The following is a 14,260-nucleotide window of genomic DNA, read 5'->3' as shown; positions in this document are numbered from 1 at the left end:
TGAACATTTCAAATTAAGTTGTCTGTGCTTGGAGTAACTTAGTGTCTGTTTTTATTCCATGGTATAGTTTTTAGAGATTTCAAGTAAGTTTTTCTAAATCAACATAATGTAACCGAATGTACTTCTATGTATTCTTGACTGCCATCATGCTTTGTGAAAATACAAAGTTTTGAAATATTTTAAAAAGTACTTTGAATACTGAAGTATTTCTAAAATCAAGTACTTCAGTACTTTAACTCAAGTAATAATTTGACTGAACAACTTTGACTTGTATTGGAGTAATATTTGACATGGAGGATCTATACTTTGACTTAAATAATGAAGCTGTGTACTTTGCCCACCACGGCTCTCTACAAAGGTGACTGAATTGAGTAGTGCATCTAAAGCTCCCAAACTGAACCTATAATGTTGAATCTACACATTAAATTAATAAAGAGAAGAGGCACACAGATACATCCACATGGGGCCACCATGATAAACACAAATGTTGAGTTCCTAGCAATAGCTTCAACAACACATTCTCTATGTTCTAAGCTAGGTTAACCATCCGCTGGAAGTAGCTCCATATTTACTGTCGCCTATAATCATGAGAGGGGTATCAATTTTCACATCAAACAAGAAAACGAATAAACATGTGCTAAGCTAGGTTAACCTTCTGCTGGGAATAGCTTCATATTTACTGTCGCCCATATCATGAGAGGGGTATCATTTTCACATAAAACAAGAAAACGAATAAACATGTGCTAAGCTAGGCTAACCCTCCGCTGGTAGTAGCTTTACTTTTGCCGATAATCATGAGAGGGGTATCAATTTTCACATGAAACAAGAAAAAGAATAAACATTTGCTAAGCTAGGCTAACCCTCAAGCTTCATATTTGCTGTCGCCCATAATTTTTTACATTTTTAATTAAAAAATATATTTGAAAAGCTGAATTTATTAGTGTGAAAGCACTGCAAACAAAATGTTTGCCAACAAATTGAATAAATCTTATCTAAAATTAAATGCAAAATTGTATAGGTTCATTGAGATTCTTCATGATCTTTCAAACATGAGAAAACAACCATAGACTGTATAATTGACGGACATAGTCTCTGTGATGTCACCTGTTGTTTCTGAAGCAGAGTTTTGAAGCCTATCATCGGTGGTGGCCATATTGGAAATGCAGACTCAACCTAACTATGATCAATCTAGTATGAAGCAAAGAGTTGAAGTGGAGGCAGGCCTTTAGCCTTTTCGCTAACAGCTGCAGGGTGTCCCCCTGTCAGTCAAGTCAGCCATGCCTTTAATACCTTCAAAAAGAACAAGCTATAAAAAAAATGCACCTAAATGAGCTATTCAGACCAAAACAGTTTTTCAAACCAGGCTGTAAACAGGTTTATTTTTGTTGTTTATTTTAAATGGGTGTGTATGGGGTTTCCGGTGCTTCTGCAGCCAGTGTCAAGTCGATGCTTGATGAACTGCAGTTTTCAGCACTTCCAAATAGGATACATATAGTAAGACTGGATATTGCAGCATGGGAACAAATCTACATCATCCTTCATCACTGGAAAATCACAATTGCCTTAACTAAAGGGGTAAACAAGGTTTTTTAATAAGTTTCTTTTTCCGAATTCAAGGTGTTCAGACTTGGCTTGTGGCCATTCAACAGCAGGAACTCTTCTAACCAATGCATCAAATTGGACATGATGGGTGGAGTGTTATCCTCCATATCCACTGGTTGCAGGTTTTCCCTTTTGGTCATGGTATGGTATTGGACAAAATGATATTTCAACCTGATGATGCAAGTTAAAAAAACAGTCACTTTCTATCAAGTTAGGGGGGGGGGGGCGCGGGGGGCGCTGGGGCCAAGGGTGTTGTCAAAGGGACACATTCAACCCTGACAAAAGAGACTGAGGAGGGCGAGGACCAGCTGAGAACAAACTGGCAAAACATCAGTGCATCCTATATACTAGACATATACAGTAAACTACTGTGTACTATATCAAAATGCAGACTGACAGCAGCTGTTTGACTGTTTACACTCAACATGAGTCCCTTAGCGCTCTAAGGGAATGGAACCAAGTGCCACACGCATGTGTTCCGCCTGTAAAATCGGCGTGATACCGAAGCTTTTTTATTGTATATATTATTTTGGTGTGGAGGGGGGGCCACAGGGGGGGGTCCAGGTTCAGTTTTACAGGGGGCACTGGCCCCTGTTGGCCCCTTCCCAGAACCGCCACTGCTCCCAACACAGATCGGTGTGCGCAATTATGATATTGCCAGACTCACAACCAATTGGAGGATGTAGTGAGGGCCGCCCCCTAACCAGCCAGAACGGAGGATTGGAGATTAGCTATGATTGGTCCGTCATAACGGGAACGAGGGGAATAATACATTGCTTGATAGAAAGGCATTGAAAAATGCAGAGATTTCGCAATAGTCTCAAATTACTTCACTTATCGATGAGTACAGATGGGTATTATGACCTTTTCTCCAAACCCAGCAGAAAAGAAGCAACGTTGTGTTTTTTTTACACCATTCTTACCAACAGCAGCTAAATATATAGTTAATGGAAAGTGATGTAGGGATGTTGCTGCCTAGGGAAGTGCTACAGAAATGAGGGGAGTTATAGCCCTGCTAAGTGGGCCCCACAGACAGATGCACATGTCTTTATTAAGTGTTACACTTCTAGAAAACTAAAAAACAAATTGCTTCAATATGAAATAACTGTAAGTGTAGGCTACTTTGAAATAATTGACAAATAACCATGATGCAAAGTCTAGCAAATGCAGCCAACTAAAAGTACATTCGGTCATTAATAAGAGAGATAGACACTGTTTATCAATCAATCAATCAATCAATCAATCAATCAATCAATCAATCAATCAATCAATCAATCAATCAAACTTTATTTATATAGCACCTTTCATACAAATCAAATGCAACCAAAGTGCTTTACAGCGATTGAAAAAAAACGAGAAAGAAGCAGAAATGAAACAATGGCAAGACATATTAGGGGACAATAATAATAAGAAAAATAGTAATAATACAAATTAAAAATAGGAACAGCATAAAATAGAGACCAATGCACACCAAAATAAAATATGTGTAATTAAAAATAAGTTAAAGCATTAAAATTAAGAAAAAAAATAGTTAAAATAAACAGATTTTTAAAAAGGTAAGGATAAGAGTTGAAAAATAAAACTAAGGCTTAAAATATCAATAAAACTGAGTAGATAAATAAAAATTAAATAAATCAATGAATAATTAAATAAAATAGAATAAGACAACAGTTAAAATTACTAAAATAATAAAGCAACATTTAAATCAATATTACAGTAAAAGCTAAGTAATAAAATTGTTGTTTATTCACTTTTCTGCTTTCCTTTGAAGCTGAATAAATCTCTGCAGCCTCTATGAAGGCAGGGAGAGAAATAGGGCCATAGAAACAGCCAGAGAAAAATAAAAAAGGAGGCGGGAGAGCACCGCGCTCCTGGTCCGCCCCCAAGTTGCAGCACGAGCCATTTAGCGGTACGAGCTAGGCCAGCTGTAGAGCGCGCGGGCGCGTGTACGTGGCCCCCCTCACTACCCCTGCCCCCACGCGGACAAACTCATCACCAAATACAGAGCACGAGCGCACGCGGAGCTATGGCTGCAGCAGCAGCAGCAGCAGCAGCACTGGATTGTGTTTACGACGCAGAGCACAAGAGAGATACAGACGTCGCGCGCTCCCTTTTTTAAACGCACAATCATTGAGTGTCTGAGCCCGCGAGGCTGCTCGTTACATCAGTCCGTTTGACGTCTCCGTCGCTCCGCGAGATTCGGCGCTGTCTCCGTCCGTTGTTACAGAGCGCTGCTGTAAAGGGACCAGTCTCCAGATGAGGAGCGCTAGCGGACCGAGGAAACGTGACCCTTCATCTCTACCGCGAGAATTTCACTTACACGACGCCAGTGCGTTGCTGGAATCTAGTACGGCCCAACAAAACCCGTTTAAATCCCCGACCAGGAACGCTACACATAGCTGGGGGTACCCGGGAGCATCCTCCATCCCACCCTGTCCATCCCTCCCTCTCACCCTCTCTTTTTCTGCCTCCGTCACCCCATCATATGCAAGAGCTCCAGGGGGTCTCATCTAGTTAGGGACCAGGGGGGGAGGAGGGAGGCTGTTCGTGGCCGCGGTGGACGCACCCTCCGCGGTGAGGCTGGGCTGAAGTGCCGCTGTGTTTGGAGGATGCTGCGGGAGTAGAAAAGATTTGAGCGGAAGATGGGGAAAGACCAGGAACTGCTGCAGGCGGTGAGACCGAGGACCTGCTCACCGTGCAGAAGCTGCTGCAAAGGCCCCGACCAGGGAAAGCAAGTAAGACATACTTCTGTTGTAATATACTGTATTGCAAAGGTATACTTAATGGCACATAACACACCTATTCTAATGAAACCCACCCTCCAGCCTCTCGCATACCGTTAGTGGCTTCTAGGCCTAACTGATCATGATGATGTAAATGTATGTGTGTGTTTGTATGCGCGTGCTTGTGTGTGTGTGCATGTGAGTGTGTGCGCGATTAAGAGGGCGGGATGGAGAAAGAGGAAGGGTTGCATGCATCAGGGAGTATCGGAGAAGATTAGTGGTGTGATGGAGACTGACAGCCCATCTTGAGACCCCTGCTTGAGTGCACTGCAGCAGAGAGAGTGAAAGTGGGAGGGAGGAGAAGAGACATGTGTTTTTTGGATGGGGGAATCTATGTGACCCTGTCTCACACAGGAGTGAGAGATGATGCCAGTGGCCTTGTGGCTTTGAAGGTCCAACATCACCTCAAATTACAAACATACCACTTGTATACTCAGGGATTCAAATGCATGAACGGTAATAGCCTGTGTATAGTGAGTGACTTTCTATTCAGTATTCTGCTTCCTCTGCTCTGTATGATTCAATGCCTCTCCACTTGTTTAATTTCTGCAGGCAATATAGCACTACAGTATCTAACAATGTTTTGCTTCCACAGCCCACTCTTATGTGTGGGCAATACAGAGTGAAGCCAGCGAGGGCTGCAGATAGATCATTCTGTAAGGCTGTGAGCTGCCACACTGATACTTCTGCTGATAATAGCTAATACAGTTATCAGCAGACAGGGACAGATGCTGCAGGGGCACAGCTGCATGCATTGCAATTCGTTCAGATGTGATTTGAAATATGAATGCTAGACACGGTGTGTAATTGACTTTTAAAATGCATTAAAACAACCCTTGTTACAGGCGTATTAGCTCCAGCCCACCAATCATGTGTTTGGCTCTCATTATCCCAAAACCAAAATTGTATCAGTCATGCAGGGTTGCAGCATCTTACCCAATGCTCTCCATGTAGCAGGTGGGGCTCATCTGAATAACGGGAGGCGGTGTCAATTAAGAATAATGTTACCCTAATTGCACATCTCATGCATGTTTGATTTTACTTGACCTACAGGGCAGGATGAGAGAATAATCCAATTCTAAACATTACAAAATGTGTTTAAAATACCAAAACTGAAGTATATCAAGCCTCAGAACTATCATCCCCCACCTGCACAGGTGTTTTTAATTAATCCAGTTAATTAAACTTCCACCAGACCTGTATCGGGTCTTCAATTAACTTTTATACACCCCCGATGGATTTCATGCAGCATTCAAGACAGGGCCCAGAGTGCATAAAAATGACTGCATCCATACTATTTGAAGTTATTCATTCTAGAGCAGGTAGAGAAAACACCTTAGAGGGGTGAATGAATCATCATCAAATAATCAGCTATATAGAAAACTGATTTAAGCCCCAGAAAACAGCACATCCCTTTTTGGGACTAGTTTTTTTCTTTTGGGACTTGTTTTTTTCTTTTGGGACTTGTCTTGTTTTTTGGGCCTAGTTGTGTTTTTTTAGGGGGGGGGTTTGAGACTAGTTTTTTACCGCGCTTACTTGAACACAGCAACATCGCAGGTGGCAAAGCTCACTTTGCAGGACTCAATGGAATACAGCACATGGCCTCAAAACAGTTTGTTGGAGTCAGTGGGGTGTACTGCATGCCGGCAGGCACCCAAATAAAGTCTGCAGGCAACAGTGGAGCAGATCACATACAGGAAACCCAGAGGATTTAAGAAAGTCAGCAGACTGGTGTTAAATACAGACATCCCTTGATGTAAAAAGAGGGTTGGTAGGGTCTGGGTAATTCAGGCACAGCCCATTATAGAGTCCGTGGTACTCAGGGGAATACATTATGTGCAAAGCCTGTCACAGAATGACCTTTAGGCTACAGCAAAGTGCACTTCAGATTCAGGCTACTCTCAGGCTAATATTTAGTGCATCAAATACAGGCAACAGGTAAGCCGTTGGAGCACAGTTTGCAATGCAGTGTATGCACATGGCAATGAAAGCAATTTATAGCATTGAATTCCGCAATTCCGAAAGAGGAAATAGCTAAAAAAAAACACATGCTGCTTATCGGCAGAATTTATTAAAAACCTTGTAATTGTCACAAACAGTGAGTACTCTGCTACTATTATAGGCTTATCCCCGAGGGAAACATTAATGTTTCTATTTAAAACAGTCGAGCCAAAACAAATTAAAACGTGTAAGCCACACTGAGACCGAATAACGGGGAAACATGACCCTGATGCATCACAGTTCATACAGCACAGCGCAGTTGCCCTCATGAGGAGGCTTTGGTTCATCCATATGGCCAGTTAAGAAGCTATAATCGAATTGTTACAAAGAATGCCCTTATAATACAAGGGCAGTGGTTGAAAGACAGTTTATGAACTAGTTATGTAGATTAATTATCTTTTCTTCTTTATCAACCTCTATTCTTACTGTCTTCTCAGAGAGGGATGTACTTTTAAGATCACCTCATAGCTACAATTTCATCTGCAGAAATTAAGGTTTAACAAAAGACATGAGAACATGAAAAGCCTGTAAAATAAAATGCCATGTTAGTAGCCATCATGATAGGCACACACGCAGACACAAGAGCTTATGGACATGCACTAATAGAGAGATGTCAGAGTGAAGGGGCTGCCATCAGACAGGGCACCCCAAGCAATTGGGGGTTTGGTGTCTTGCTTAATTGCTCAAGAAAGGAACTAACACCTCTCCAGCTACCAGCCCAATTAAAAAACTTGGTCCTTACCAAGACTGGAACCGGTGACCCTCTGGTTCACAAGATTTCAAGATGTATGCATAGTGTTCTGAAGTAAAATAATGCCTTTTTAGACACATCAATGCAGCGATAAGTTTCATTCATACGTTTTTTTCTGGAGTTATATGTAATATAGTGCAAGTAAGCTAAAAAGAAAGGGAAATTAAGTTGTGATCTTAAATTTAGTTCGTTTATGGACAGTTTTGCAACATAGAATAGAATAGAATTTTATTTGTCCATTATATGGAAAAATGTCTTTGGCTTCACAAAAGTCGCACAAACTAACAATACAACATTCAGAGACAAGAAACCAAAAGAGCACTCGAGGTTCTTACCATCATTACGGTCATGGCTAGAATAGTTTGTAAACAACCCTGGCAACACAAGAGCTCAAAGATAGCTTAAAAAAGATGCAGACATTACCAGATTTGTACATCGAACAGCTTAAAAGTAATCATCAGAAAGCATCATAAATACACTGTGTATCTTTAAAGAGTCTCATGCCTAAAAAAAGTCTTGTAGAAAGTACATTAAAATCAAACGGCTAACCATACGCGAGAAATTTCTGCCAATGTGGAAATGTTAAAAACTTTCCACTTGTGTCCACTTGAGGCTGGCTCTGGAAGTACCCAAAACCACATTCACACCCATTCAAAAAATACGAAGAAATACACATGTTTACAGCCTGGATCCAAAAAATGAGTGTAGTCTGAATAGCTCATTTCTCTATCGGCACACACTGTATGGGGATGATTTTTTTCTTAACGCAGCTGTTAAAAAGATATTAAGATTATGAGTATTCCGTACTTAGCGGCACAGCTGACATGATTGACAGGTGGGAAACCTGTGGCTTAGAGCGAGGAGACTCAAAGCCCGCCTCTTTACCTCACACTAGCTCGGCCAAAGTTAGGTTGATTTCAGCATTTCCAATATGGCACCTGCCAACGATATGCTTCAAAACAGGGCTCCAGAAACAGATGGGTGACTGCACGAATACTACGTCCATTCATTATACAGTCTATGATTAAAATAGATAGATATTGACAAAACAGTTCACAAAAGAAGTAGGTGACTTTATGTCATCAGCTGTGTTTGTTTGTGTTGCTTCGTCCTCCCACTGTATTTAATGGAGCAGCATGCATGTCACCATCAATCATTCATGTGGCATTTAATGACACTGACCGCCATCATACTCAATAAACACTTAATCACTTGTCATCATCATCACATTACTGTCTGACTACACCATTTTATGGTCACATCTTGGGGTTTGCCCTTCCATAACTTAGATTTATGCGTGTTTTGAAAGTGCTGCCCAGCCCTAAACAAAGGTTTTAACACACCATCAAGGTCAGTCCTTGCTTGGCTGTGTTTTGGCTTCCTGTTTCAACACCCTGCCTTTTTCAGCACCACACTTAATATTCAATCATTTGAGTAACTAACAGCTGATGCGTCACAGAAGCTACTTTGTTTTTGAAGTTGCGCTTTGTGGAATTTCATTTGTGCCTGAAACCAGGTTTGTCTCGGTGACTGAAAAGCATAGTGCTTTGGGGGAATTTGCTGCAGGACACTGACATTACATGTGGCGGACGGTGATCCTTTCTTGCAGCAAAATAACCCTATAAACAAAACCAAAAACCAAACAGGGCGACAAAAGCAGCCAGGCAATAAAGACAGAGTGGAGCAGAGAGTCCCAGACAAACAACAGGGAGGTGTAACGTCAGGCTGATGTTAACACAGACATTTTTTTGTCATCTAGCATTAAGCACAAAACTTACAGGACAGTTGTGTGTGTGTGTGTGTGTGTGTGTGTGTGTGTGTGTGTGTGTGTGTGTGTGTGTGTGTGTGTGTGTGTGTGTGTGTGTGTGTGTTTGTGTATTTGGTTTGCAGGGCCAAAGACTAGGCATGTGGTTGAATTGTGTAAGCCAAGAGCTGCACATACATGAAGAAGCAGGTAGGATCTGTCTGTATGTGTGTGTGTGTGTGTGTGTGTGTGTGTGTGTGTGTGTGTGTGTGTGTGTGTATATATATATATATGTGTGTGTGTGTGTGCGTGTGTTTGTGTATGTGTTTAATGGGGTCTGGCTGCCCTGCTGCAACTCATTTACTGGAGCCCAGGCCAGACATACAGTCTGCACATATTCACCTGCATCACAGAAACAATCACACACACACACACACACACACACACACACACACACACACACACACACACACACACATACATAGTGCTACACACTCAAGCAGACACATCTGTTGCCATCTGGAGAGTCATCATCAGTTTGCCGTCAACGTCCCCTCCACAGAGGGCCCAGACGAGGTCACGAGTGTGCGTTTGTGTACATGGAACAGACTTCGAGTGTGACTGAGGTCTGTGTTTGTTAATGGGCTGTTTCAGTGTGTGTGTGTCAATGGGGTGGTGTAATCGGTAATGGTGGTTGTTTACTGTGTGTCACTGAAGGCTTGTGTGTGTTGTTGTGTGTCTGAAATCCCCAAAAAAGGATTTGTCTGTGTGTCTGTTGCATCAGCAAAATGATAAGAAGTCTGCCACTCCTCTCTGTTTGCTGCCATGAGAAACAGACATATGCTTCCATCGCCGCACACCACTATCTGCCTCCTTCCTCTTCTTTCTTTGAAGCCAGGAGAGATGCTAATGCTCGAGGACCATTCTAGAAACAAACCCCCTGTCTCCCTCTCCCTTGTCTCTCTGTGTTGATGTGCAAGGCTGGCAGAGGAGTAGAGCAGATGATTGCATCCACACCAGTGCACATTCACAAAGGAGCATGCAGGCAGGCAGAGAGGAAGCTTCACTCTGTCTGCAACTTAATGCCTATGACGGACGAGAGAAGCTTAGTTTTGTAAGTGCAACTACGATAGATAGTGTACACTAATAGATAATACGTGACATAATAAATAGTGCCACACTTTAATACCCAAAACTAATACAAAAATCATATCAAAATGACTCCAACATTTCATACTTTGGTTTATTTAGAGGTTTCTGCATTTATCTACTCATTCAGAGTCTCTGAAACCAATGGATACATGTTAAAACACAAGTATGAGCTTAATGTGTTATGCAGGCTAGTAGCTTTAAGCTATGTTGAAAAGTTTAGCCTGAAAAGCCAGTAGGGGAAGATGAAGTCAGAACCTTTAGTATTTCACATGCTTAAATAAAAAACTGGAAAAATAGGTAGAAATTCCAAGTTTTAGAAACCACAAGATCTTAAAAAGGGATGTTCTGAAGTGACTAATTCCCTAGTCAATTAAACGGAACTTTATATTACGGCTAACGACTAGTGTAGAGGTAGGAAAGCACTCATAAAACAGTGAAAAATTGAGCACAATTCATTTAAATCAGCTTTACACCAGATCATAGTCTCCTTGCACTTGTCTGCTGAGTGCGGCTAACACTAGTAGAGCTAGCACCACCAAATTTCAATCCTCCTGACAAGTTAACGCCTATATACCCGTGCTGGTTCTATATTGCTTTGGTTAAATGGTTGTATGCGAGTTAACAACTTTATCTTAAGAGATACCATTTGTCTTCTGTGTTTGTTTACATCCAGGTAGTCGAGCGTCAAAGCATTATGGCATTGTGGCAGTTATTAACCAGAGATACAGCCCTGGCTAGTGGTAGTGGCTGCACTACAACTTAGACAAACATTTGACCGGCATTTCCTGACTACAAAACCTAAATATTAATTTGTTATAGAAGTAGTACAGTAATTCGCCAACTAGCGAGAATGACAAGGTGCAAGGATTTAGTTGACTAAACACGCACATCCCTAATCTTTGTCTTTATGCAGAGTAAGGCTGCATAAAGGCTAAACACTGTATTTACCATAAAGCCACTCTCAACCTCCAACAGCTATAATAAAGATGTGAACACACTATAGGAATAAGGTCTCAAATCGCTCTTTACCCTCATTATGACTAAAGTGATGTCTACACAGTAAAATCCGAAGTGTTAATTCAACTCGCACAGTGTTAAAATTAAAATTATCCCAGTGTTTATATAATCCTCACCGGTTCCGAGTTAAAGTTACACTTTCGATAGTGTTAAGATATTAACTCTTCAATAGTGTTAAATCTGACACACTCAGTGTTGTTTTTATAACACATGAAAGTGTATTTTTAACACTAAATTGTGTTATTCCCTTTCACTAGGAGTGTTAATTTCTAACATTCACAGTGTTGTTTTATAACATATGAAAGTGTATTTTTAACACTAAATTGTGTTATTCCCTTTCACTAGGAGTGTTAATTTCTAACATTCACAGTGTTGTTTTATAACACATGAAAGTGTATTTCTAACACTAAATTGTGTTATTCCCTTTCACTAGGAGTGTTAATTTCTAACATTCACAGTGTTGTTTTATAACACATGAAAGTGTATTTTTAACACTAAATTGTGTTATTCCCTTTCACTAGGAGTGTTAATTTCTAACATTCACAGTGTTGTTTTATAACACATGAAAGTGTATTTTTAACACTAAATTGTGTTATTCCCTTTCACTAGGAGTGTTATAACACAGTGTTTACTACCTTAATGTATGCACTGAAATCCCACCATGAAAGTTTTCAAAAGATCTGAAAATGCTTCTGGTCTCACCTGTAAGGCTACAGAAAAACAGTATGAACACTATGATGCTGTAAATCACTTTACTATCTGTGTTTACATACGTTTTGACCAGACAGTGAACAAGTAAAATAAATCATTAAACTATCATTGTATCTCTTTTTTATTTAGAAAAATATTCCAAGCACCATCAGGTTTTGTCACAACTTATATGCACATTCACATTTACAAGGAAAATAAAGGCACAATATATAGGTTCTCATCCCCACCATAAGCATGTTGTAAATCAAAGGGTTTATAAATTACAAGACTGTCTGCTTTGATAACATCTTTCTCATCACTTTCAAATACTTGGTAGGCATGAAAATGTTCAATGAAATGTTCAACCACAAGCTTGTTCACTAGGAAGTAGATAACACTTTCCACTAGAAGTATCTTTTTTATTCTGCAAAACACAGGCATTTCATGTTCAATCTCACTGCAAATGATTAGTCCTGTCCTGTACTCTGTCCCACTGATTTTAACCCAGTTAGTAGAGAAGATGTCTTTTGGTACAGCAGCATGCAGGGCTCGGGCAAACATATCACTATTGTCCTCAGCGTCCACATTAAATGATTTTAAGGGTCCGTACTCTATATGGTTTAACGGTGATGTCTCCCAATGATATCCTATGGACATTTGATGTTTCTTTGCAAGTGATTTAGTGATGTTCTTGAAGTTTTTAAGAGTGTTCTTGAAAACCTTGTGTTTTGCCTCAAATCTCATGCTCCACATGTGTATCAGGGGTCCTATTTTTCTTATACAAGCTGGGTAGTGTATCATAAAGTGATGTTTTGGGATCAGGTTTCTATCTGGATACAACTGTTTGAACAAGTCATGATGTTCAATTATTAAATGCTTTAAATGTACAGTCATGCCTAATGTGAGAGATGGAGAAAAGATGATGTTGATTATCTGCAGTAAAAGCAGCAGCAAAGACCAGTTTTGGTTGCCTTCTGGCACAATGTCACCAAAAAGCAAAGGAATGTTTCTTACAAGACAAAGAGTCTGAATGGAATTGAGTCCTATTATTTCCACTACTGTCCAAGTTAACCCTTGTAGGACGATTTTTGCGCTCCAGGTACCCATAGTCAAAAGCATAAATCCTAGAGAACAGATCAGGTTTTGACAAAACATTGTCTGAGAGATACTCGAACAGTAACTTGAGCTCATACTGAGCCACCCCTTCAAGAATGTCGTGCATTATGTCCAAAGAAAAATTGTGGCACACATGAAAGAACTGTAGGCTGTTGAGAGTTGAATTCCGCTTTAAACCAAACACGGATAACTTCTGTGGGTCAGATTGCAACTCATTGCAGTGCATCTCAAAAAAGTCTTTTCCACGCAAGATTATCTTTGGGTCATCCTCACTGTAAACATTCTGGGCATCGTTTTTCAATCAAACACAAACGACAGAAATAACGTCCACTAAAAGACTCTGTAAAACCCAGGATTGCATGCATCCCTAAGTTGTCCCCAGTTATCTGACATATAGTGCCATGGACTTTCTCAGTGGAAAAAGGCAAATGAAGGCCTTGACTCTCCAGTGTTTTGATGTCATTAATTAGAGGCTGTAGTATAGGATCAAAGCCATATTTTTTCACATCTTCAGTATGAAACAGTGCAACCAAATGAATGTTCATCACAGCAGAGTTAAACTTTGGTGGCAGATTTCTGAGGACAAAATAGAGAGCACCAATTTTGTGAACACCACGTTTTGAACCCAGTGGGTTAGCAGTTTCGAAGTCATCATAGTACATCTGAATCTGTAAAGACTTATGTTGTTTAGAGAACAATGGATGTGTCTTAAAATAACTCCCATCGCAAAAGTCTTCATATCTGTCTGTTTCTGATACATTAGATTCCCCAAGCAGTTTACAAATATCAGAGTTGCGGCACATAAATTGTATTGTCTCCAAAATTGGAATGTAAACAAAAGTGTCTTTCACTGGGACTTGATCATAAGTACCGGTTTGTTTATTTCGCCTTGTATCAAATCGAACTCCTAACATTATTCAACTGGCTCCACCACCCCCATTTCTCGTTGAAATATTTCATTCGTTTAGTTTCAGTATTAAAGCTAACAAATGGGTTTTCAAAATGTTCAAGTCCTTCTTCTACTGTAGATCTTACAGGATTATCTTTAGGCACAGCAGACAGTATTTCATGCTTAACTTGGGAGTGCAGTCCAGTAGCAAGTTCTTCCAAATCACTAACAATTGTTGAAAAACACTATTTGCCATACCACTTCCTTGGAGTTTAGCAATAATTGAAGCGCAAATATTTTTGGTATTTTCTTTGTAAAGATCTGATCCATTTTCCTCAAAACACTCAGCCTCTGGGCTCTGTGTGACACTTTCTTCAACTTCTATAGTATCTTGGAGACTGGGAAAAGCTGCTTGAAATGACTCAGAGTTTGCTGCATCACCACTTTGACAAAAGTCCTTCTCATGAACACTGGTTAAATGTTTTTTTAACCTGAATATGTTGAAAACTGACGCC

At 40.3% G+C, this 14,260-nt stretch overlaps 1 protein-coding gene across 1 annotated transcript in view; it reads left to right on the top strand.

Moving 5' to 3' along the window:
• The first annotated feature begins 3,522 nt into the window (after positions 1 to 3,522).
• caskin1 (CASK interacting protein 1) overlaps positions 3,523 to 14,260 on the top strand; it is a 156,868-nt gene continuing 146,130 nt past the window's right edge. Inside the window, 2 exon segments of the mRNA XM_034711800.1 lie at positions 3,523 to 4,275; positions 4,278 to 4,337. Coding sequence (XP_034567691.1) covers positions 4,245 to 4,275; positions 4,278 to 4,337 — 91 coding nt within the window. The 5' untranslated portion in view covers positions 3,523 to 4,244.

Source organism: Notolabrus celidotus, chromosome 20 (assembly GCF_009762535.1).
Source record: "Notolabrus celidotus isolate fNotCel1 chromosome 20, fNotCel1.pri, whole genome shotgun sequence".
Taxonomy (NCBI): domain Eukaryota; kingdom Metazoa; phylum Chordata; class Actinopteri; order Labriformes; family Labridae; genus Notolabrus; species Notolabrus celidotus.
This window is presented reverse-complemented; position numbering and strand designations above follow the sequence as displayed.